The sequence below is a fragment of the Propithecus coquereli genome, unplaced genomic scaffold, assembly GCF_000956105.1.
Source record: "Propithecus coquereli isolate 6110/MARCELLA unplaced genomic scaffold, Pcoq_1.0 Scaffold210, whole genome shotgun sequence".
In the NCBI taxonomy this organism is placed as follows: domain Eukaryota; kingdom Metazoa; phylum Chordata; class Mammalia; order Primates; family Indriidae; genus Propithecus; species Propithecus coquereli.
The window spans coordinates 2,547,446-2,573,639 of NW_012146079.1; the positions used below are offsets into that span (position 1 = coordinate 2,547,446).

Below are 26,194 nucleotides of genomic sequence, written 5' to 3' on the forward strand. Positions count from 1 at the left end.
TAACTATTAAATATATTTTCAGGTCCAACAAACATGTAATGAACATTTATTATATGCCAAGGACTGTGCCAGGCAATTTAAAAACATAATCTTTTTTTAATCTTAATAAAGCATTTGCGAGGTAGATATTATTACCTCCAGTTTGTAACTTGGGGAAACTGAGGCTCAGAAAAGTTAAAAATTTGCCTGTTTATATTTGGAAAAAAAAGAATAGAACTGTACCTTACAAAAATAAATTCAAAATAGTTTAAAGGTTCAGACATAATTCAGACTGTAAAAGCATTAAAAGTAAATATAAAAAATATCTTAATAGCCTTGGGTTCGCTATAGTCCTAAGGGTGACATGAAAAGTAGAAGTTATAAAGGAAAAAAATGATACATTTGACTCCATTAAAAAACAAATTTCCTTACAATAAAATATTACAAATTAAGTTAAAAGGCTGGGAAAAAATGTTTGCACCACACATAACAAAAGATTGATACCATATATAAAGAATTTCTTTTGAAACAAATGAAAAGGACAAACCTCCCAGTTGCAAAATGGGTAAAGAATAGAAATTGGTGAGCAATAAAAGAGGAAGATGCCAAAATATTAGAAGGTATTAATTATGTTAGTATTCAAGGAAATGCAATTAAAGAATAAAAAACTAACCCATCAGATTGGCAAAAACTAAAAAAAGATTGATAGTTGCAAGTGTTGGTAAGGTCACAAGTGAGTATTTTCATACTCTGCTAGTGGAGCTATAAATTGGTAAGACTACTTTGGAGGATACTTTTAGCATTAGCTATTAATATTTAAATTGTGCATTTCAAAATCTGTCCTAGGAAAAAAAAACTCATGTACATACATAATGAGACATTTATAGGGAATGCTTTTTGTAGCATTGTTTGTAATGATGTGAACAACCTAAATATCCTTCAAAGGAAAGTAAACAATGGTTTAGATAAACTATAAAATTCTGTGCACAGTATAATAAAAGCATGAAGTAGATCTGTGTGTATTAATGTGAGACTGTCTTCAAAATATATTGTTGAAAGAAAATGAAAACAAAACAAAATAGCTAAAGATATATCCAGTATGAAACCATTTGTATTTTTTTAAGTCCATATACAACCACACTACATATTTTTTCCTCTAGGTAGAAAAATATTTGAAAGAATAAACACCAAATATTTAACAGTGATTACCACTGAGGTGGAAGAAGGCATTGAAATTGAAAGTGTGTGTCACATAGCCCTTTAACCATAATGGCAACTAATTTCGCGAGGAGAATGTAATGAAAAAATTAATTTAAAAAAGAAAAAAAGCATAATCAAAGCTACACAGATTAAAAGAGAAGTTTAAAACTAGGTAGTCTAGCAAAACTAACCAACAAATAAAAAACAGGTCTCCCCCCCCATTACATTGCCTTTCATATTATCTTTCTAGATCCTGAGAAAATTACTTTAAAAGGAAGCTATAATGTTTATGTTGATTCTAAGTCTGACAGTCATTTAGAAATGAGATTCTTGGTCAGTTATGTATTCCTTTGTCTTTATCCTAAATTTGAGCTCTTAGCCTCTTAAATGTCAACCCACTTAGTTCAATTTTCTGCTTTGTCAGCATATCCTATCCTATTCTGCTTTAATATAGAAAACAAGTAAAAGGTTTCTGCTTTTATTGTCAATGAAAAGTTTTGTCTGTAGGATTCCTTTACCCTAAGCTGGTATTCAGTTTCTTTCAATTTATTAATGCAGCATGCTCAGTATTGAATGTTGTGCTGACTTCGAAGAGTGTCTATCACTTTTTAGGTTTGGATTTCTAGTTTTGTGTATAGTTAGAAGCCTGACCCCTCAAAAAGCCATTATCATAATATTTCCTACATGTTTTTAATATAGAACTTAAAAATATGTATACCTTTAAATATGATAAATCAAACATTTTCCTGGCCTATTTTGGAAATGTGGTATTGCTGACACCAGCTTTAAGCTCCCTTGTTATGTCCTTTATCATGTACTGTTTTGAATATGTGACACAAAAATGGCTTGTGCAGTTAACAGGCATAATTTGAAGACCACACTGCCTATGTGTTTGTGATGTATTAGGACCTCAGGGACTTTGGAGAGTATACTTTACAACCATTGATGACATTTGATTTTTAAAGTTGATTTGAAATCTTCTTATTGTTTTTGAACTTCTGCCTTTGACTTGGGCCTCTTTATGCCATGGGGTAGGTAAGAGTAACAGTAACCTCTTTTTCTTGCTTAATAATCAAAATACCTTCTAATGGTGACCATGATGGTACTGCTTTATATTAAATTCCTTTCTATAGCTTGACCATGATGGCACTGCTTTATATTAAATTCCTCTCTATAGCTCACAGTACCTTGGAGAAGTTGCCGTGTTCTTTTCAAAACAGAGAAATGATTACCAGGGTACTATTCTGGGACTTTAGTCCAGCTTGTGATTTTGGGGTGGATCACTGGCAGTGCTCTGTATGGTTGGCTTTGAAAGACTGTAGCAGGAACTTCCCAGAAATGAGGAACAAAGAAATGTTGTAGTCAGCCTTCCAGGCATTCTTTTTAAAAATAGTAGTAATAATGCTTATAAATAAGGCTTAATAATGCTTAAAATTGATAATGACTCTGGAATAATTTAGGAATTATAAGGCATTTCTTTGGCACTCCGTATTTCAAGGTAAAGCTCATGAATATATATCAGACCAACTCTTTCTTTTGCTTATTTTAAACACTTGGCCGAGATTATTTAGGGACTTTCTCAGTCCTTCTGGCTCCGATTGTTGCACTAAGTTCCTTAAATATTACTTGCTTGTGAGTGTGTAAGTACGTGCTTTTTCACGCTAGAACTGTCTTCATACTCTTTATGTCATTTTTCTGCTTTAGCTGCTCTTTCATCTGGATCCTGGAATGTTGTAGGGTTAATGCTTCGTTGCTGGCTTTGCTTGAACAAACTCCTTGATTTCTTTCATTAAAATATTCACATGGTGTTTTCAAGCACCCACAGAATTTTTGCCATGGAAGGTGGTAATTTGGAGAACTGCCCTCTCACTCTCACATTGATATGTCACTTGTGTCTGTACAACTTCACCTTGTGAGAGCCTCACTCAGGCCTGGCTCTAGGCTGGCCCTGTGGACTTGGGGCTTAAGCAGGACCACAACTGAGTGGGCAGTTAACTCTGGGTGGCCAGAATTGACTGTATTTAAGGGGCAGATCATGAGTAGCACTGTTAGACCCAGGGGACAAGTGTGGAGCTGAAATATGGGGATGAGTCAAGAAGGTGACAGCCAGATGAACATCAAAATGGAGCAGGCAGCAAGGCCTTGTGTTGAGAGAAGGGGCCACCAGCCCAGGGCTCTTTATTTATTTAGTTAGTTAGTTAGTTTTAATCTTGCTATTTGGTACATCGACTGGCTGAGTTAAAACAAAACCATCAAAATTTAGCTACTAAGCAGATAATACTAAATTGCTAAAATAGCTACCTGCAGACTCCCAGATGGGCTGAGGGCCACCTTGAAGCATGTAATGCATTTATTTGTCTTACAGAAAGTTGCAGCATATCAGTCCAGTGGTTATACAGATTTTTAGTATAATCATTTTATGGTTTCACTGTTAATGATGAGTTTAACAAGACATCTATATTTTGGGGTTTGTCTTTGTTGATTTTCTGTGGTTCAGTAGTCTAAAGTTGGTGAGCTTATATTCTGAAAACGTTTTGAACCAGAGCAACTATTTATTTTTGAATTCTAAATAGTCAGATGGGTTTTCAGTTTAGACCATAAAATATTAGAACCAGGAGGGAGCCTTATGTCACCATTTTTGACATCTTCCTATAGCAAATTCCTATTCATTCATTTGTTCTTTTGTCGTTTATTTCATTGAGCATCTGCTGTGCGGCAAACACTACTGTTGGCAAGAGGATAACCTGAAAAGAGATTAAGTGTGTTAAACATAAGTCTCAAAAAAGAAGCAAATTTTTTAGATTTTGATCCTGTTGTGATTTGTTTGCATACTGATAAATACTGAGCTTTTTTGTTCATTCCTTTTATTTGGAGCTTTGGTTTTTGTGATGGCATGGTATCGGGAACAGATAAGAATATCGAAGAATAGTAACTTTTGCTTTTCTAATAGTAACTTTAGAAATTTAAGAAAGGTGACTATATGATGTCTGTGTTGACTTGCTATCCTTAAAGAGTGAATTTTTCTTTTCTTCTAGAATCACAGGTCCTAGTTGGATTGCATATTCTCGATAAAGCTAGTCCCCTTGGACGTTATAGGGCATTTTTGAAAAGCAAATAAATACAAATTCAATTTTGTTTGCATTTAATTTATTTTTTTACTTTACTAGAATAATTTAATCTTGCTTTGATTCTTCTGTTTCACATAATCATTGTGCTTGATTATATTTGATCAAAACAATTTACTTCTTTTTTCATTTTCTTTAGAATAAAAAAATTAAATTATTTTTATCAATTTAAAACAAATCAGGAAATTCTAAAGTGAATATCACTATGTTCCCATGAATTTTAATATATTTGGTGGTGATTTATTCTTATTTTAAACAAAAGGAGCTTTTATGAAACTGCTAATAATTGTAGCTTTGTTCAGTATTAAATGTTTCTTAAAATGTGGCTGCTTTCCAAATACCACAAATAGTTTAAATTATTTTACCTTTAAGATTTTTTTTTAATAGAGTCATTGGTTAATTCTGAAAGTAATTCAGACTCAGAGTATATAATCTTCTAAACTATGACTCTTTGAAACTTGCTTTTTTAAAAAAAATCACATTTGGCTCTTTTCTGATAGTTTAGAACTTGGCAATGAAAAGGAAACTGCAAGCATTTATTTCAAATGAATTTGAAACCACAGTTTAAAACTTGAGCTCTTTAACAAAGCATGGAATAGCATATGTGACAATCCAACAAACTTTTTTTTGCTTTGCCAGTATAGAAAGTTTCCCACCTCACTTTCTCTTTGGTCTACTGAACATTTTTATGTGGTCGATAAATTCCAAATATCCTGGAATGTTTTATATGGGATCTATTTAACCTAATGAGATTGGATTCTTGCTTTTTTACATGCCAAAGCATTTTGGCATGGGGTTTACTTCTACCCCCCAAAAAAAGCTTAGCTTAGGGTACTTCTGAGAATTGCTGAGAAGGAGGTGGGGCTTGGCAATGATTAACCCAGTGGAATAAGATTGTGTTAAATTGTGAATGTTATATGTGGAACCAAGGGATTTGAGGTGTTCAGAGTAGTACCCATTGAAAGAAAAGAATATGTTCTAAGTAGGTGAAAGAATTCAATTGAAAGAAAAGGACAGGAAAAAAAGGATTGCAGAGAAAGACAAAAAGGAAAGGACATATATTTGTTCAAGTAAGTGAGAGAAGAATCAACAGCATGAACAAAGCCTTAGTTGCTTCTTAAAATGTTGACTCCTACTTTGAGGTGCAATCCCTACCTTCCCTACTTTGTTGCATTTTCCCTTTTCAGCATCTCTTTCCTCCCTTTTTAGAACTAATTTGCTCTTTTCTGGGATTTACTCTGCAGCCCTCTTCACAATAGGTTATTGTCCCACACAGATGCAGTCCTGCCATGAATGCTCTCAGCCTTTCTGGCTGCTGTGCTTGCTGCTCTCCAAGTAAGGACAGAGGGTCTTTCTCTGGGGCATGCTTTATTTAATATATGCTTGAGCTGGCCCACCCTGGCTCTTCTAATACATACTAATACTCTTTTTTTCCTGACTTATGTGTACATGATCATTTGATCATTCCTTGTTTTGAATGTTCTTTTTGTGCTGACAGAGAAAGAGATGACTTGATGTCTGTACTAGTTTCCATAAGAAGCAGCTTGGCAGATGTGCAGCAAAGAGAAGCAAGTGCTTACGAACAGGTGAAACAAGCTGTGCAGATGACTGAGGAAGCCAATTTTGAAAAAACCAAGGCAAGTCTCATAACATGCAAATAAAGACATTGGAGAATCGCTCTTTCTTTTTTTTTCCTCTTAGTATTTCTTTGGTTGTTCTTCCATAACTGAACTCTCTTTTACAAACACAAAGTGAATACCAATCTGTTAATGTTGATTTTTCTAAATTAAACAAATTTGCTATTTGGAAAATTCTTACTCCTCTGCAAATACTCTTGTTATATCACTGTTCAGAGAATGTAGTACCATATGGTAACATACTTTGAGAGACTTGTGTGCTTAATCTTTTTATTTGCTGATAATTTTCAATACCATGAAAATCTTAACACTCAGTCATTAGTTTTATCTGTTCATATGACTAAAGATAAATATTTTTCCTCTATACATGGGAAATTTTGAGAATATTCAGAAATGCCAAAGATAATAATATATGTGTATTTAAAACATCTTCATCTATGAGTATAGATTCATTGTAAGCTAACTCGAACATACTGAATAATGGTAACAATAATGATTAACAGTGATCAGTGTTCTAGGCACTTTGAATGATAGTTTACTGTTGATGCATTGCTGTGTTTGGGGGCCACACCTTAATCCATTAAAGTTGCTATGTATTTTCCCTAGACACACTAGCTATATTTTAAGTGCTTAAAGACCACATGTAACTAGTGAGATTGCCATATTAGATACTGCAGATATATTAATAGAATATTTTCATTATCATGAAAAGTTCTGTTGGATAGCAGTGGTCTATGTCTTATAGTAATGTCAGTGTTTTCCTAAAATATTAGGGCTGTTCAATTCTATATTAAGCCTCTTGTCAGCCATGGCCTTATCCGTTTGTCTCTATCCAGTTCATCCCTAACTCTTCCCAGACCATTTGACCCTCATTCATTGCCAGTGCCTCTCTGCCTTCTGGAACTTAGGTTCAGTTCTGACCAAACTCCCTAACATACTTTGTTTCCTCAAACACTCCTCCTATTTGTTCATTTGTTCTGAACTCTGGTAGTCCCTTGATGACATTATGACCCTTAAAACTTCCAGCGAAGGCCCTGTGGCCGTTCGTTTCATTTTTTCCTCACTGACACTTGTTCAGGCTACAGCAATCTCAGGATTTATATATTACAACAGCCTCCTAACTTGCCTCCCTTCCTCCTCTCCTTTCTCTATACTGCAGCCAGAAGTGATCTTTCTTAAAGATAGATTTGATCATTTGATTCTCTGATTTAAAAGCCTGCCATGAATTTCCACTGCCTTGAGGATGATCTCCAGATGCCTTCACATGCTTATGAGGTCTGTCAGAATGTGGCTTCCTTTTCCCTCCAGTGTTGCTTCTTACTCTCCCCTCTCACACCCTGTCCCCCAGTAGACTCCGCCATCATCAAAGGCAGGAGAGTTTAGTGATTGAGCATGGGCTTATTAGAGTCAGCCAGACCTAGAATCAACTTCTGGCCCCACCATTCACTGGCCATGTGACCTTGGACAACTTACTTAGCTTCTGTGCCTCAGTTTTTCCTCATCTGTAAAATGGAGAAATATCTGATTCACAGGATTGTTAATGAGAACTCCATTTTAAAATGTGTATCAGTTATCTTGTAGAAAGCCTGGCATAAAATATTTACTCAATAAATAATGGTGGTGGTGGTGATGGTTAGAATACTGCTGATTGTCCTATGCTCTTTCCAGCTTCTGGGTCTTTGTACATGCCATGCAAATTTTTTTCCACTCCACTGCCTGCATATTTTCTCCATCCTTACATGTCTTAGCTTATATGGTAATCTCTCTAGAAAATCTCTGACCTCCCATGTCTAGATTTGATGTACCTCTTATGTGCCTTTATAGCAGGGTTTCTCAACCTAGGCACTGTTGACATTTTGGGCTACATAATTCTTTATTTTGGAGGCTGTCCTTCACATTGTAGGATGTTTAGCGGCATTCCTGGCCTCTACCTACTAGATGCCAGTAGCACCCCCCAAGTTATGACAACTGAAGATGTCTCTAGACATCATTGCTCTGGAGGGTAAATTTTCTCCCAGTTGAGAACCACTGTGTATTATGGCATTTATCAAAATGTATTATTATGGCTTATTTGTCTATATCCTTCATTAAACTTTAAAATCTATGACAGTAAGGAACTTATTTAGCATCTTGCATAGTGCTCAGCATGTAATAGGTACTCAGTAAACATCTATTGATGAAGGGAATTGCAATTCCCCCTTAGCACCCTAGAATTCCTTTATTCTTATCTTTCCAGTTTACCTACTTTGCCAGTGCCCAGTGAAAATTCAATCATACATTTTTTTCCCTATTGTTACTTTTAGCCTACCAAGGATTGCTGAAGAAAGTCACTTAAGAAAGCCACTGAATGATTTTCCACTGGAGTAATACTGGTCACCTTCAGTGGTTACAAGTCCAATTGAACATTTCTTTTCTCTGCAGTTTACTACCTTGTTACTCTACCCAGGAGCTCCACTTTCCTCACTCCCCCAACTCCACTGCTAGTACCTCTCTCAGATGACCCACTTCTCACTTTACTGAGATTAGGACCAACTGACCACAGCCTCTTCAACATCTCCTCCTTCAAATGTCTCTTCTACTCATTTTTTTCCTTGCTTTTCTGGCCCTCTTATTTCCCAAGATGAATCTCTTCCCTGGGTTCTCGATGTCTCCTACTTCTGAGCCATTTGCCATCACATCTCTCTTGCATCCTCTGTCCTTCCTTTCCTCTCCACTGTTTTCCCCCTCATCCCATCTACAGCAGTTATTCCTGTTTAAACAAAAAGCAGCCCTCACATGATCATCTTCCACTCAATTTACTACCTTCTGTCCATCATTTCACTGGCAGACTTTTCAAAACAGTTGTCTACCCTGTGGTAGCTTTCCTTTCGCTTCTGAACACATTGCAGTCAGGCTTTGAACAGATCGTAGTGTGATTTCTTGCTACTGAATCGCTCACTTAATGATCACCATTCACTTCCTGATTACCAAACCCTGTGACCTCATCTCAATCCTCATTTGACTCAACCTGCAGTTTTGGAAGCCATTAACTGTCCTATCATAACATATCATCCCTTTCCCTTGATTTAGCCGATATTTTACTCTCATAGGTCCACATTGTATCGCTCCTCTTAAGTTTCTTTTAACTTGTTTCACACAAGCATTAAGTGTAGACATTCCTCAGAGTTAGTTCCTACCCATGTTGCCCTGATCTCCTGGGATTCACATGTCCTTTCAGGGCCAAATATTACCATCATTTGTAACACTCCCACATTGCACCTATGGCTCTAACTGCTCTCCTGAACTTCAGCCCTACATTTCTTGCTGCTACTAGATCTCCTTTTATGGATGATATTCTGCTAGCATCTGAAACTCTATATAACCAAATTATCAATTTGCTCTACTACTCCTTTTCCTTTTACCATTTTCTGTATTAACTTCTCAGATAACGGCATCACCATCTTAACAACAGCCCTGGCTTGCATTCTTTAAATATCTTGGCTCTTCCCCATCACTCGCTCTTTGACATCCAATCAGTTGCCAAGCTCTATCTCGCTCTTTAGAGTTCGCTGTTTAGTTACGCCCTCCTTTCCATTCCTATACCACTGCCCTGGTTTAAGTCTTCACATACTCTTATACAACCTGTGCAGGCTATTGCAGTAGCTTCTTGATTGATTTCCATCAGATTTCTTCCAATTGCAGTGTATCTTTCACAATGGTGCTGTAGTCTTCCTGAATTATAAATCTCCCTATTCAGATAGCTCCCCTCTTGCAGTAGAATAAAAGACAAATTCCTTAGCATAACCTTTCAGATCCTTCACAATCTGGCCCCACTCTAACTTCCCTACACTTAACTTTCACTACACTCTTTCATATAATTGTGTTGTTGCCAGAACAGGACCTATTATACAATTGACCATTTTCATGAATTTGATTGTGCTATGCTTTTCTGCCCTGTATTCATCTGTGAAATATCTATTCGACCGATGAGCCTGAGCTCAGGTGGCAGTCTTCCCAGAAGTTTTCCCCAGCCCCTTCTTGTTTGAATTAATCTCTTCTTCTCTATATTCCTATTGATGTTGTGTATAATTGTTGTGGCTGTCTACATAGTTCTTTCCACCAAAAGACCTTGAAAGTCAGGTCTGTGACATCTATCATTGTATTCCCCACATGACAATTTGCATCTTAATTGCACAATAAATATTTGTTGAATTGAATTAAGTCAATTATTAGTTTTAAATATGAATATGAAGTTTCATAATTAATGCTTTTTAAAATTTAACAGAAACAAGCAAGACTATTGTGTATTATGAATCTATAGCATTTCCACTAAATTAGGAATAATTAATGCAAGGATTGATTATTAAGCACTTTACAAAATGTAATGCGAGTTTAGTAGTTTTTATCTAAAAGCTGTGTTAAAACACATTAGGATTTTTGCCTTCTAAGAGTATTAAAAAGTCAGATGGCGTACATATTTTAATTTTAAAACCAACTGCTTTTATTACTGAACTGTGGAATGGGTACTTTGTTCTTTAGTTCCTTGACATTTGTTGCCATCTAGTGTTCCATTTGCATATTGCATGCTAAGTAAATAGGAGGAATTATTTTATATATTTACATTCATAGTGGCGGTGAAAATGACTGAGGATTTTAAAAGAAAAGAAATATGTGACATAAGAAAATTTTAATGCCATGCAGAGATTCTAGTATGGATCTACCTTGGACCAACTCCTTACTCTTCCACTTTCTAGGTCTGTGATTTGGGCAAGTTACTAAATGTCTCAGAAGCTCAGTTTCTTCCACTGAGTGATAAGAACCACTTAAAAATGATTGAGGGAGTTAAATAAATTCATCCAAGTAAGCCACTTAGTAAAATATCTAGCACATAGTAAGTAAGTGCTCAATAAATGTTTTTGTTTGAAAATTGCAAGTTATTACAACTGGGGATAATTTTAAAGAAAAAAAAATTAACCTGGAAATAAATGAGGGTGGAAAAGTAGAGGCTTTTGCAGTGACACACTGGTAATGCTACAAGAAGCAGGTGAAAAGGTTAACTAGGCCTTAGACCTGCCTGCTTGTATGGCAAGGGAAATTATTAAAAAGTATGTGGGAGGGCTTACGGCACAGGCTTTGGCATGAAGTTACCATGAACATATTTGTAATGAGATTACCCTCTAAAGGAGATTTTTTTAAAAAAATACCAACCCAGTATCTTAGATAAATGTTTGCAAAAACTTTTTCCCCCCTTTTCAAATATCCAAATTATTCTGTTTCTTGGATTACACTGAATCAGAAAGACAGGAATTAGAAACCTGGAGTAAAAAGAAAATCAGAAAAGCATTGAGCATTTGGCTGTAATCACAGGCATAGAAAATAATGCTTCTTGATATGCCCATTATCTGCTGCAAAACAAAAAGAAATTATAAATATCTTGAAAATGGCAGATAGGGATAGACTGATAAGTTTCTGGTAAGCAAGGGTTTATAAATTAAAATCAATAGTTTGCATTATTTATAAGTTAAATGTTTAAAATATGTTAATTTCTATTTTATGGGCTTTATTTCATAAAAATGAAAACATGTTCATAAGTTTTAAAGTTCATATTCAAAAGTGTGAACTCTATATTTCTCATAAGTTTTTTTTTAGCAACCTGAAATGCTCCAAATTCTCATATGATCTTAATTTTTTAGTCATGATTACTTCTATCACAAGGATTTCTAGAAAACTAACCCTAGAAGTTAAGAAGGACTTTTATATGTCCTACAATAGGTTTCCTGTTTTTAATAGTTTAGTTGACTAGATATAAACTTTGTTTTAGAAAATCTTTTAATTCTGTTAAGATAGTAGTGCATAATACCCTTTGGTTTAACAAAATGAGAACTTGGAATATCAAGTTCAATAAATTATGTTTTGAAAAACGTGTTAATGTGGTCAGCATACAGTGACCACAAATGAAACTTCCCAGAAAAGAAAAGATCCCTTGAGGATTGAGTCTGCTGGGTGGGAGGAAAGTGTAATTCCCCAACCCCCCTGAGACCTACAGCCATTTCCAAAGGGGTTGTGCTCAGGGAAAGGGAGAAGCCACCACCTTGGTAACTGGAAGAAACAACACCTGGGAGAAACAACAGCTGCAGGCCCCAAATTAACTTGGTAAACTAAGAAGATCTATTGTTTAATAATATTTGACTGTTCACTGACGTTGCCTTTGAGAATTCAGGTGTTATGCCTTTATTGAATGGTTAGGTGAATATAAACAGAGAGTACCCAAATCACCTGGGATTCTGGAAACTAGGAGAGGGAACCCTAGAATTAAAAGAAAGCTTTAATGGAAATAGTGTATAAATATTTGTTTAGTAGACCCAAATCTTTTAATATGTGAGGTGCATTGTAAAAGAGATTATCTTTAGAAAGATTAAATCATTTTTCTAATTCCAAGTGTTGCTAAGCCTTAATGTTTTTTTTTCATTGTGACCAAGAGTATATGTTAAATTAAAACAAATAAAAGTAAAAGCTATTTTATAATGTGTAATTATTGGCTCCATGCCAAGAGACATCGATAACTGTTTGTTATCCTAGTATTTTATTCAGGATCTCATTGCTCCTTTCATACTTACTCATCACCCATTGGTGGTGGCTAGTCCTAATAGAAGGCCATCCCCAAAACCAAGGCTTCAGCAATGGCTTACAACTTCTTACTTTATCCTTTTCGCTATATCATCTTATCTTGGCATTAGGCCTCTTATCCTGTCAGGATCATTTAGTGTTCCTTGTTCGTGAGTTGATTGAGTTCTTTGAATTGATTCTTTAGTTGCTCTTCATGGTAGCCTGGTTTTTTATCTTCAGCCGTCTCTTCCACTGTTCCAGTATGTAATGATGTTGACTCCTGAGTTTTTGTTCAATTGAAAACCTTCTGATTGGTTTATATTTAATAATCATTTTATTCATACATACCAGTGGTATTAATTATATCATCAAAAGTTACGAACATTTTTATTAGATTCATATAAAGTAATTTTCACGAGAGCAATTGCATTTTGAAGCACAAAAGTCACTAATTCATAGTATTTCAAGCTCCAAGGACTTAAATTATAGAAAAATTATACTTTTTCATTCCTTTTAAAATCTAATTTAAAATTTCCCTTTCTAGGCATTCTCAACTAGAATTGGACTTGGGACTAGCTCCCTAGGAGAATAATTGTTTAGTCATATTTGTTTATCAGTTAATCTGAGACAACTGAATTTTTCCCTCATATGTTATGCTTGGGAGTACAGAAACTTTTCAGAAGAGATCAAAAGAAATTGAAGTTTAATCCTTTCAAAAGGAAGAGAGGAAAATTCACATATCCTAGATATTTATTGTCTGTATTTATTATAGCTTTCACCAGAGGGAAGCATAACTATGCATAAAACTTACAGTGCTTACTGAGACCATTTCCATCTCCATTAGCATCAAATGTGACTATCAAATTTATCATCATGCAGGATGTAAGTCATCTAAGACTTGGGTTCCTTTCTACCAATTCAGAGGGAAAGAGAGGGTGGGTAAGGTGGATATTGTAGATATAAGCCACTGGGAAAAGAATAAGATACCATAGCACCTTAATTTTATTTGGATTTTTAAAAATTGAGGTTTTGAAGTCATATTTTATTATTGGGTATCATGAATAAAGATATTGTAAATGTGGCCAAAAGGAACTTAGAGAGTTTTTATTTCTGGAAATGCAGAGTGGGAAATTTTAGACTAAAGGACAATTATGGACTTTTACTGGAACTAGAGGATGATGATCCTCATAAAACTACGTGACTTCTGTTTTGAATCTTTCCCTATTTTAACTTTGATTATTATATAATTTTTACTTCACTTTGTAAGAGTAGTGAACTAAATCTTATTTTACTTACATTTAAGGACACATGATTATTATATAGTACTAAACAATAGATGCCTGTATGTAATGATATATTCAACATGTCATTTTAAAATTTTGATCTGTTTATCATTTAAAGTATTCAAATAATTTTTAACCGTGAGCAAATAAGAAATTAGTTAAATCAAATACTTATATATTTCATGTAGTATAAATATGCTATATAATTGAAAATACTAGACAACTTGGTTTTTCTGATCCTCTTTTACAAAATTCTGACTCATCTGTGGCCCTCATCAAGGTTCATTACCTGAATTTTATAGTTGCTTAGCTAATGTAGCCTTAATTATAAAAATTGAAATATGTGAATAAATGTAACATTTAGATACTATTTTAGATCAGTAAGTGGTATTGATAAATAAATACAAAATTATTCCAACGGACTTAATAGTGAGTTACAACTATTTTAAATAAAATTAGAGCTTAATTATCTAATTTTCCCCTTATTTTTTCCAAATTCTAGACTCCCCTTTTATTCTGTTTTATTCTGGCAGGCTTTAATCCAGTGTGAGCAGTTGAAGAGTGAGCTGGAGAGGCAGAGAGAGCGACTTGAAAAAGAACTCGCATCTCAGCAAGAGAAAAGGGCCTTTGCAAAAGAGATGATGAGAAAAGAAATAACAAAAGAAAGGGAGGACATGGGATCAAAGGTACCTAAGGACTCTGCTTTTATCCACGGTGCAGAAGAAATGTTTGTTGTGATATCATCGATGATTCTATAAGCTGTAGTTTTTGAATGAACTTTAAATTTTAAAATCTTTATTATAAGTAGTCAAATTTCTTACAATTTAGAGTTTCTAAAAATATTCTATTTTTCCATATATTTCTCAATGAAGTTTATTCTCTGACCTTTTCAAATAAAATAGTCAATTAGATTCCATACTATGAAACTGTGAAATTTACTTTAATCCTGCCATTCTGTTAGACTCCCTTTCCTCATGTTTACCAGAGGAGAGCAGATACTCTGAAGATACCTAGATTTTATTTCAACCTTGGCTAGATCAAGGAGAGATAACACCCCAACTTTATCTCCTATCCCCCAATTTTTTTTGAGACAGGGTCTTGCTCTGTGACCTGGTCTAGAGTGCAGTCGTATGATCATAGCTCACTGCACCCTCAAACTTCTGGGCTGAAGTGATCCTCCCGCAGCCTCCCAAGTAGCTGGGACTACAGGTGCATTTCACCACACCTGGCTAATTTTTCTATTTTTGTAGAGATGGGGTCTCGCTATGTTGCTCAGGCTCCTACCCCCAAATTAAACATGCAGAAGTTAAAACACTTGTAAGAAACCAAGTAACAACAACAACAACAACAACAACAAACTAATAATTATACACTCTGTATGAAATCAATTCTGACAGATGACGTGGTAAATAATGACTACAGCCGGAAGAAGGGAGATATTAAAGGCAAAAGGAACAGATAACATGAAATGGGCAGGGTTTGAAAAAACAGTAACACATTGGAATATAGAGTTTAGTGGAACCTAGCTTTAAATTTGCAAATAGAGTAAAATTAAGCAAGATATGGTCCATGAAGTAATCAAAACAACTGTGTTACATGTTTTAAGAAGTTGACTCATAGCTTGTACTCTAAATGCTGTGTTGTTATAATATTCCAATGTGTGGTAATTAGCTCATTCAGCAAATAATCTACTGAATATCTGCTGTGTGCAAGGCAATGTGCAGGTGTAAGGATATACAAAGAGGAAAATGACAGCTACTGCCCAGTGTGTTTTGAGTCTTATGAGTAAACTGAGTCATTTACTATAAACTCCCTTGTCTTCTTACCCTTTTTAAAAAATTGTGTCTGTCAAAACCCTACTGTAGGTCAGTCTATTACTACTTTCTCTGCCCTGGCTTGCTGATCTCAACTGGTGAATATCCCACAGCCTTGCAGCTGGCACTGCTGTACACTCATGGCCTTCAGTGGCCATGTTCTTCCAGTGCTTTCCAGCCATAGTCCTCCTATGCATTCCTCCTTCTCCCATTCATTCAGCACTCAACAGACATCAATTGGAAGGATTTGGAATGTGGTAGTCACAGGACCAGTGAAATTCCCTCATGAAGTTTACAGACTAGTAGGAGAGGCAGACATTAAACAAGTATTTTCATAAATGAGTTTTTAATTATCACTGTGATAAAACCGTAAAGGTTCAGTATAGGGTACCACGAGAATGTGTAACAGGGAAGTTGGACCTAGTCTAGCCAGTCATAAAAGACTTTCCTGAGAAAGAGTTTTGAAAAATGAGACCCAAAAGGGTTGAGAAGGGGTGGTCAAGTGAAGAGTTGAGGGGAAGAGAGTCTCAGGCCCAGGAAAACAACACATCTAAGACTCTGAAGCTGGAAAACATCATATTATACTATCTAGGAATACAGAGAAGGCTCAGGTGGCTGGAGCATGGGGAATGAGGGACAGAGTACTGGGGGATGAGTTTGGAGAAGTATGCTGGGACCAAATTAGGAATGGCCTTAAAATCTATGTGAAGGATTTTAAATTCTATCCAAAAAGCAACAGAAAGGCATTGAATGACTTTAAGTTGGACAGGGTCATGATGCCATTTATATTTGAGAAAAATCATTTTTTCAATAAATTGGAAGGAGAACCAGAATAGATGCCTGGAGATCAGGTGGGAGGTAATTATAGTTGTCCAGGTGGGAAGTGATGGCATCTTGGACCCATTTTCCAAAGACTCTTTCAAATCACTTTATTCTTCTCAAATTCTCTACCATACCACTTTACTGCTCATTCTCTCAATCTTTCTACTAATCTAGTGGTTCTTAATCTCATTCTCAGTAGAGAGCATTACTTACCTGACACAGAAAATTGAAGCCATTAGGTGACAGATAACCACCTCAACTATTTATCTTCCCCTCACCTCTGCCTTAAAATGAATTTTCACCTGCATCTCAACCCAGTCATAATGGGAAAGGTTTAATCCTAATCCTTTCTCCTTCCCATGGGTCCCATCTCCTCTCACCACCTCAAGGAGCTGGTTCCTTTTGTCCTCTCCTCCCAACCCCCCAGTCTTCAACCTTTCCTTCACTACAGCCTCTTTCTTGTCATCAGGAACATACCTCACATTTCTCTCACCTGTTGAGAGAAACAATCTTTCTACTAATCTAGTGGTTTTCAATCTTTGCTACACAAGAAGTTCTAAAAATCTCATTGCCCAAACTGCACCCCAAACCAATTACATCAAACTGTCTGAGGGCAGGATCCAAGTGTCAGTACTGTCTAAGGTTTCCCAGGTGCTTCCAATGTGCAGCCAAGGTTGCCGCTTCAGTAATCCCATATCCCTTCTTACTCTTTCTCTTAATGGTCAAGCTTCTTGAAAGATTTGCCCATACATGTCTCTATTTTGTCACAGCCCGTTTACTCTTTAGCCCACTGCATTTCAGCTTCTGTGCCCACAGCTAGTGAAATTACTATTGCTGTGTTGACTGAAGACCTGCTTGTGCTATATTTAATGAATCCCTTTAGTTCTTATTCTCCTTAAAATATTCTCTTTCCTTGATGTCTTTGAATCTGTATTCTTGATTTAAGAGAATGACGATGTGTGCCTTTTAGGTTACTATGAGTTTAAAGTGCCTTTAAGACGATGAAGGAGCACATCCAGAAAGCAGCTTGATGGAACGTTCTAGAGTTTAGCATAGAGCTATAGATTTAGGTGTCTTTAGCACTACTCTGGCTTTAATTCCATATATATGGTATTGATTCCTAAATCTTTAACTACCTGCTGAGCTCCCAAACCAACTTTACTTTCCATCTTCCCTATCCCAGTGGACTCACTACTCATCCAGTTGCCTAACACGAAAATCTTATCATCCTTTTCTCCTCCCTCTCCCTCACTCCACACATCTCATTGTCACCAAGTTCTAGAGATTTAGGCCCCTAAGCATTTTACATCTCCCTGTCCCTCCATCCCACTGCTACCCATCTCTCACCCTTGGATGATTTCTACAGCCCCTGTGGTGTCCTTGCCTTGAGTCTCACCTCCTTGCTCTCTCTTCTCTAGACCACAGGCAGGATGGTCTTTCTAAAATGCCAGTCTCTTGCTTTAAAATCATTTATGTCTGCCTGCAACCTTGGATAAAATGTAGAATCCCTTAGCACAGCATAAAGATTCTGTAACAGTCTTCTTCTCTTTGGCTCACCAGTCTTAACCTCCCTTTGTTTTTCTTCCTTGCACCCCCACCATACAGATGGACCGATTTGTGCTTCCTCAAGCATGCAGACATGTCAATCTGCCATACTGTCTTTTCATTTCAGGATATTGTGTGTGTTTTGCCCCCTGCCTGGAGGGATCTTCCTCTGCCCTCTCTGATCCTTCAGAGTTCTTGATACCACTTCCTCTCAGAACCTCCCACAGCTGAATTGGGATCCTCCCCTGTGGTCTCCCATAACTCAGTTTATTGCAAATGCTTGTTGAATAGTTTGCTTCCCCTAATTCCATATGAGTCCCTCACTTGTATGGTCTATTAACCTCTTTATTGCTTGGTACATTCCTCTCACATAAAATGTTCTAAATATATATTTGATGAATGAAAGAAATACAAAGAAAAGAAAAAAGTCTCTGTGCCATTGGAAAGGTGTGACTAAATGGCTGAGAGTTCAGAGGATCGGAACTGATTCCCTGTCTGCAAGAGCTCATGGAAGGGTCTGTGAAGAAGATGGAATTTTACTGAGTTTGGAAGAATAGGTAGGATTGAGAAATGCAGTGTATAACTGCCTATAACCAACATGAATAAGCCGTGGAGGGAGATGAAGTTGTGAATTGAGTGTTGTGTGTGACAGAACGTGGTGTCCATAGCAAAGACCAGCTACTGTTCACACCTAGGAGATTTTTATTTTTGGTTTGTTCAGTGGAAACCATTTGCCTTGCTGAGTAGTTCTATCATATAAAAGTATGTTGATGAGAATTCATGGTAAGAAAGGAAAAAGAAAGACTGAAATGTGCCTGGCAGTATTGAAGGTACTTTCATACGTAATAGAACCCTCTCTTGTACTGAAGGTATTCCATGAATAAAGGTGGCCCTGGAAATACAGTGCATTTCTGAAGCTTAGTCATTTAAGTTTATTTTGTCCCCAGTAAGCCTTGGCTGACATTTGATCTGAAGGTCCTATCCTAAATAAAGATGTATGAATAAAGAGCTGACAGTGGTCCCAGCACTGAGCCAAGTGCTCTCACCAGGAAATGGCAGAAAGTGGCTTTGGAGTAAAAGCATTTAGGGTTGAATCCAACTTGACCTTTCTGTGACCTTAAACAATTCACTTAACCTCTAAATTTCAGAGAAGTACAGAATAAATTTGATAATACTTTAAGGATTAAATTAGTATTAATTAAATTAATGGATGGGATTAAATTAGCTAATGTTTTAAAAATACCTAATATAATGCCTGGCTTACTATAAGCATTTAATAAATTTTAGCTCATGGCTATTATCATTATTATTTTAGAGAAAGAAAGAAGTATTCTTACTGGTTAGATTTCTTGGACCTTCAGGGCAGATAGGCTTGACTATAAAGCCCAGCTTGAACTTGGGCAACTTACTTAGTTTTCTGAATCTCATTTTTTCAACTGAAAATTGATTCAATGTAATTTTTCCTCCAAAGGAATTTAAAGAAATAATGCATATCACACTGCCTAGCACAGGACCTAATCTAGTAGGGAGACTAACCAATTAGTCACAACATCATGAATACTAGAGCAAGCATCCTGGCTTTCTTATCTGTTGGAATTCTTGTGAGACTTACAGATTTTCTTTCTTTCTTGTTATGGTTTTTCTTCTTTCCTTTCTTTCTGTTTTTAAAAAATTCAATTTGTGTGGGAAGCTGTAGGAGAGCAGATGCTTCTACCTAGACAGGTTTGAATCATTCCCTCACGAACAGCGCTTGCTGTGAGTTTGTTTGCTGTCTTCAGTAATGGTCCTGGGTCGCACTGAGTCACTCGGGTTTGTTAGTTCATTCGGTCATTGATCATATATTTATTCAGCTCCCCTATGGGCCATACGTTTTCTCAGTTGCTTTCCTTGATAATTGCCCATTGCTAGAATCCTTAATTCTTATATGTCTTGTATAGGTAGTACTGCTTCATACTATGTTCAGTACACGAGGGACTGTACTGCAGAAATTTCTATCAAGCTCTCCCAACCTGGGTGTCCTTGTCTCCTCCTTGCCCCTGTCAAAGTTTAAAGGACTTACCTGATGTCAACGTCCTGGACATCCAGCCGTGTTGCAGCTGTGTCTGTGTTACTTCTGGCTCTGCAACAGATGTGGATGGAGAAGCTCCTGCAGTGTAATGTTGACTTCCAGATGGTGGGCGTGGGGAAAAAGAAGGTGTGACAACAGGAGGGGAGACCTCGGAATGTGGGTGACAGGAGGTAGCAGACAGGTAGTGGGCAAAGGAAGGAAGTGATGGGTGGTGGAGGGAGGGAAACATAAGGAAGGGGAGAGATTTGTTACATGCCTTATAATAGAAATGGACTAGGATTTACAATTAGCAAAATAAATGTCTGCATATTTACTTCAAAAACCACACAATGTTAATGTTTACCATCAGGTATATCTCCACATAAGTAATATATGACTTTTAGTAGCTGGTAATTAAAGTTTGTTGCTGTTGTATGGTTACAGAAAAACTATAATTATACATTCCTAATATGTATACTCATGAACTTAAATTTTTAAATTCAGCAAGTTCAATTAACATTTTTGATTTTTTTATATTTAAATTTTTTTGACCATTAATTTTAGGTTCAGATTGTAATGTCCACAACTAAACTTTGTCATTTATTAGTAAAACTAATTTTATGTGCAAATTAGATTTGTAGACAATCTTTTAATAATAAGGACATGTAAACAACCATAAGTCAAACATACAATTCTCCACAGTCTTCAGAAAAGTTAACAAATGTGCCTGCCTAAATTAGAAAATAGCTACCTGGGCTCATTATTTTCATATGAGTCAACTTTAGCTAGTTATATAATTCAAAGGCAGACACCTATCTTGGTTTTATTGATGTAAGTTTCTTAATTTACCAAAACTTTTGTTCAATGTTTGTTTTTATCATAAAATTTTACTTACTGATTTCAGGTATAAAACTGAATTCACACACATGTCAGTATACAATGGTAAATTTCAAATATCATTATTTGAAATTTGTTATCAATTCTTGTTTTAACAAATAAAAACTGATAGATATTCCTGTATGTTTCGCTCTGGGTTAAGGTAGCACTTCCTCATTGTAAAACTGCTAATGCTGGTAAAAGAGTAAGAGCCTAGAAAAGTTTGACTTTGTCGGAGCAGAGCAAAACGAAATTGCAAACAAAAAAGCTATAAAAGATAAGGCTAAGATCTAGAAAGGATTCTAATCCTGAGAAGGAAAACTGAGAACCTAATATCCCTAGAGTTCCTCAGAAAAGCCATTTATTCTAATTATTCATTCATTCATCAAATATTTGGTACTTCTTGAGGAACATGCCCCTGAGGAACTTCTAGTCTAATGAGGAAACAAAGAGACAACTAAGAACAATGGAACACTTACCGTGACAGAAGTATGCAGAGGTTGGGGTGTGATGATGGTATGTGTGCTGAGGTTGTTGTAGGAGCACATGCCAGAGTGGTATTCAAAATATTAAGCAATCAATACAGCATGAGCAACAATCAATGGGAATGGATGAGAGCTACAAACAACAGGCACGTCTGTCCCAGTGGGCAATAGCTGACTATTAACCCTGAGTATGTGAAGAGACACCTATTTTGTGCTGGGGACTGGAGGTCGAGGAAGACTTCCTGGAGGAGGCAGATAATGGCTGAGCTGAATCCTATGGGAGAAATAGGGGAGAGCTAGATAGTGGGAGGGCAAGTGGGATTTTGCCAACAAAAGGCAACTACACAGAGCCTCCTCTTTGTTGGTACTGGGAGAGGGGAGTGGGAGTCGTACCAGACCAGTACTCCCTTTAAACATGTCTTTCTAACTCTCCCAGTCAATCCTTGTATGCCCTCCATGTGGGAGAAGGTTTAGGAGTTGTCTGATTCCTTCACACCTCCTCTGAAATTTATTTATGGCAGTCCATTCCATAACTTACTTGGGTATCTGATATCTGTCACCTTAGGGTTTCAACCACAACTTTCATTTTATCATCTTGTCATACATTTTCCAAAATGAAGTTAGAGACCAGGGGAATGAAGAGGAGGTAAGTACATATTTCAAGTCATGAGGGATAGATGAGTCAAAGAGGTGGAGAAATGGACGTACCCAAACCATAGAGAAATGACTCACAGATAGAGCCCAGTGACTATGCTGAGAATCTGTTAATTCAAGAAAGATTTAATATTTATTTTGTAAAATGGCATTGTCGTTTAGGACTTTTATTTCCTTTTACAGATGTTGATCCTGTCTGAGAATATTGCCCAGCTGGAGGCCCAGGTGGAAAAAGTTACAAGGGAGAAGATTTCAGCTATTAATCAACTAGAGGAAATTCAAAAACAGCTTGCTTCTCAGGAAATGGATGTCTCAAAGGTAGAAAAAGAGATTTTAGTTTAATAGTTACTTAAATAAATATTGTCTTTGAAAAATATTTTAATGTACAGCTCTTACTATTATCAGGAAGAAGTCTGGAATATAAAAGTTTTGTTATTTCAAGAATAATAAACGTCTACCCAATGGTCATTCACCAACCGTTCACTTAGTACATGCAGACCCTCTGCTGGGAACTGCAAATACAAAGATGAACCAGACACAAATAATATCTTTGAAGAGTTTAAGCATCAAGTGGCAGAGACAGACCTGTAAATTACAGTTAACATTACTTTAATCATTGAATATTTGATAAAGCTTATATTTCTAAATTAGCTAATTAGGAGTGATTTTTTTTTTTTGCCATAGATAGCATAGGGTTAGGCTTTATAATAATTGTAAAGACATAAATTTACAACTTGAAAAGTATGCTTAACACAAAAAAATTTTCCACCTCTCATTCCTTTTCAGACTTAGTTACTAAAATAAAGATTCTAATTCTGTAAGGTCTTATTTTATTGGTGCTTACATTTATTCTTTAAAATACTGCTACTAATATTCTTTAAAATACTACTGTCTGTGCTGTGGGTATCACTAACTTGTGAATCAACAACTAAAATGATTAATGGTCTTTACTAGCTATGATTAATAAGTAAGGTACATATTTTAAGAAATACTAGAAGTCCATTTAGATTTCAATAATCAATTGCTTTAAAACTAAGGAACTATGGGCATACATAATGTAATAAATGAAATCAATTTATTTTTCACCACTAAATACAGATAATTTGATTAAAATATTAACATATACCCATTCTATATTACCTTTTACTCCTCAATATATTTTCCTAAATTTTCACACATTTTAATGCCATTTTTACTCTATAATTCTATAATAAAAATTAATTTTAACTTGTATATTAGCAAAGGAAACAATTTTTCTCTTTTTTCTTGAATTTCCATAATTCTCCATTTGCTTTCTAAAATTTGAGCCAGCTAATGTAGAAGTTTAAGTCCATATTTGCCAATATACCTGACATGTTTGTGTGGAGACAGGAGAGGAAGTAAGGGAATAAGAGCAGAGGGATGGAAATGCTTACCTTCGATTTATGAGTGAAAGCTGTGGTGAGATAGTTTCTACTTATTATAGGGAGAAAACTTTTTGTTGAAATGTGGTACAGTAAAGAATGAGTTCTCTGTCTCTGGAACTATCCAAAAGGATTAAGCATCATACGAGTGATTAGACTAAATGAACTTGAGATTACTTTCAACCCTGAGATAATATAATTCTAATTCAATTTAATTTGTTAATTTATTTTAAATGGAACTTAAGTGGTATGGATGAACTTAGCAAGTGCTAAACTGAAAGTAGTAAGACAAAAGAACTTTAAAAGTGAAATTAAGGAATAAAATAATTTTAAATAGAATCTGATGTTCTAGACATTTGCTACGTAATAAATTTGTATTGGTGTTGGATTTTAAACATGATAGTTGCATAATTATTATTTTCTGATATTATCAATTTGAATTTTTTCTATCTTATTCATAGACATAAATAGATTGGCATCTTGAAGAATTAAGAAAGAAAATAAATTAGGGTTCCTCTCATTTTTTCTCAGTCATTCTTAATTTTTAAATTGCATTTAGCTTAAAAAAATAGCTGTGATAAATTTATAATTTTTTGAAATGGGAAGAATCAACTCCTACACATTGAAGGTATTTGAATTTCAAGTAGAATTTTTAATAATTTCATTCTTGTTCTAGCTTTCTCATACGGCCACTGGGGAGAAGCTTATTGACTTTTTCTTCTGGCTTGTCACTATAACTTTAACCCCAGATTAATTTATTTTTAAAGTATTTTTTAGGTTCAGTTTTGATTATTTGTTTGTTTTTTAGAGATAGGGTCTCACTGTCTTGCCCAGGCTGCAGTGTAGTGGCTATTCACAGGCGTGATTATAAGCGGCCTACAGCCTCAAATTCCTGGGCTCAAGCAGTTCTCCTGCCTCAGCTTCCTGAGTAGCTGGGACCACATGCACACACTACTATGCCTGGCTTAAATGCATATTGGTTTTATACTTTAGTATATTCCAATAGCTCAGTAATAATAAAGCTAATTTTTAATGTTTCCAAAATTGCTACTTTTGGAAGAAATACCAAAATTGAAATGTTTTAAGCAAAAAAACCATTAGATAATATGATTTTTAAAAGCCTGTATTTGTAAATTAGAAGCAGACTTAGCAGACTTGTGTATTAATTGATCTGTCTACAGATTGTTATCTCGAAAGGCCCATAATTTCCTTGTTTAGATTTATCTGCTAACTACATTTTCCAAATGTATTTCTGTATCTGTAGTGGCCCTGGATTGGAAACAAAAAATAAAACAAAGTTCTTAGTGTTAAGTATAAAGGATTACATGCATCACTTTTATGATACTATGTATATTTATTATTTAATAATATATTAAAATTATTTCACTTCAAAGCGTATTTTCCTTTTATATTAAATTTTACAGTTGTAAGTGCAGAGTGTGCTTAGTTCCAGTCTATAAATTTTGCCAGAAAAATCTTTCTTAACTTGCATAGATAGCATTGTGCATGATAAGAGTGATGTTATCTATAAAGCTTACAGTAAATACTAGGTATTATAAACCTAAATATCAATAACATGTCTATTAGCAGAAAGGAAAATTCCTTTATAAATTGCCTTAAATAAAAGCTTAACTGATGAAATTCTTAAAGGAAAATTTTACAATGTAGAATGAACATTTAACCATAGCAATTTGAATGAATAATAACATAGCTTAATATTTTAATTACTATTTTTACTTAGTTAAAATTTAGATGATAATATGCAATTGAAACTGTTATTTTACATAAAATAATCTTGGGCATGTTACTTAAATTCCTCCGTTATATGCATTTCTTTATCTCTAATTTGAGACTGTTAGGCTCAATAATCCCTGATGTTGCTTCCGAATCTTAACTGGCTGTATTGAATATTCTAATGGGAAATGCCATTCTTAGAAAAGCTCTATTGTATTTTATCTATCTTACCTCTAGGGGGCACCAAAAGATCTAATTGCAGGCATTGCCTGGTAGATTCCAGCAGCTATTGATCTAGTTTTTACAATCTAACAGGTGTGTGGAGAAATGCGCTACCAGCTGAATAAAACCCAAATGGAGAAAGATGAGGCAGAAAAGGAGCACAGAGAGTACAGAGCAAAAACTAACAGGGATCTTGAAATTAAAGATCAGGTAAGAGATACACAGGCAAAACTGCAGCGATTGAAGGTGTAACTGATGTTCTTTCTGAAGTTGATGTAGTTTTATTCCTAAGTTACTTATTTTCATTATATTGTTTCTAACTAATGGAATGATCCAGTTTATACTATTAAAAGAATTTCATTTATAGTTGCCTAAAATTATCACCTTTCACATGAAGTGGTGAGAATACAACAGCATGCATATAAAATTCCAGTCTGACAGGTCATAAATATACATTTGGATATGTGGATCTATTACTTACAAAAGTAAAAAAAAAATGTTCTAATGCACAGTTTGAACCTAAAATATACATACATGAAGTTCTTGAAAGATGCCAACTTGAATCCAATTTTAAATGAAAAAGTTTAAAATTCGTAAGATGAGATGAGTTGATATGTAAATATGTCAATCAAATTGATTGTTGGCAGAGTGAAACCAGTGTTAACTAAGATAACCATGAATACGTTTGCTCACGAAGCCTAAATACAGTGACATTAGAAATGTTTGGGGGAGAAAAGCTGCTTACTTCAATTGCAGTTTGAGCAGATGTTTTATATCTTTGTT

At 35.4% G+C, this 26,194-nt stretch overlaps 1 protein-coding gene across 1 annotated transcript in view; it reads left to right on the forward strand.

The window, feature by feature from the left end:
- Positions 1-26,194, forward strand: part of SDCCAG8 (serologically defined colon cancer antigen 8) — a 222,434-nt gene that overhangs the window by 40,469 nt on the left and 155,771 nt on the right. The window contains exons 9-12 of the mRNA XM_012644378.1: positions 5,803-5,941; positions 14,343-14,495; positions 22,236-22,370; positions 25,505-25,621. Coding sequence (XP_012499832.1) covers positions 5,803-5,941; positions 14,343-14,495; positions 22,236-22,370; positions 25,505-25,621 — 544 coding nt within the window. The remainder of the gene's footprint in view (positions 1-5,802; positions 5,942-14,342; positions 14,496-22,235; positions 22,371-25,504; positions 25,622-26,194) is intronic.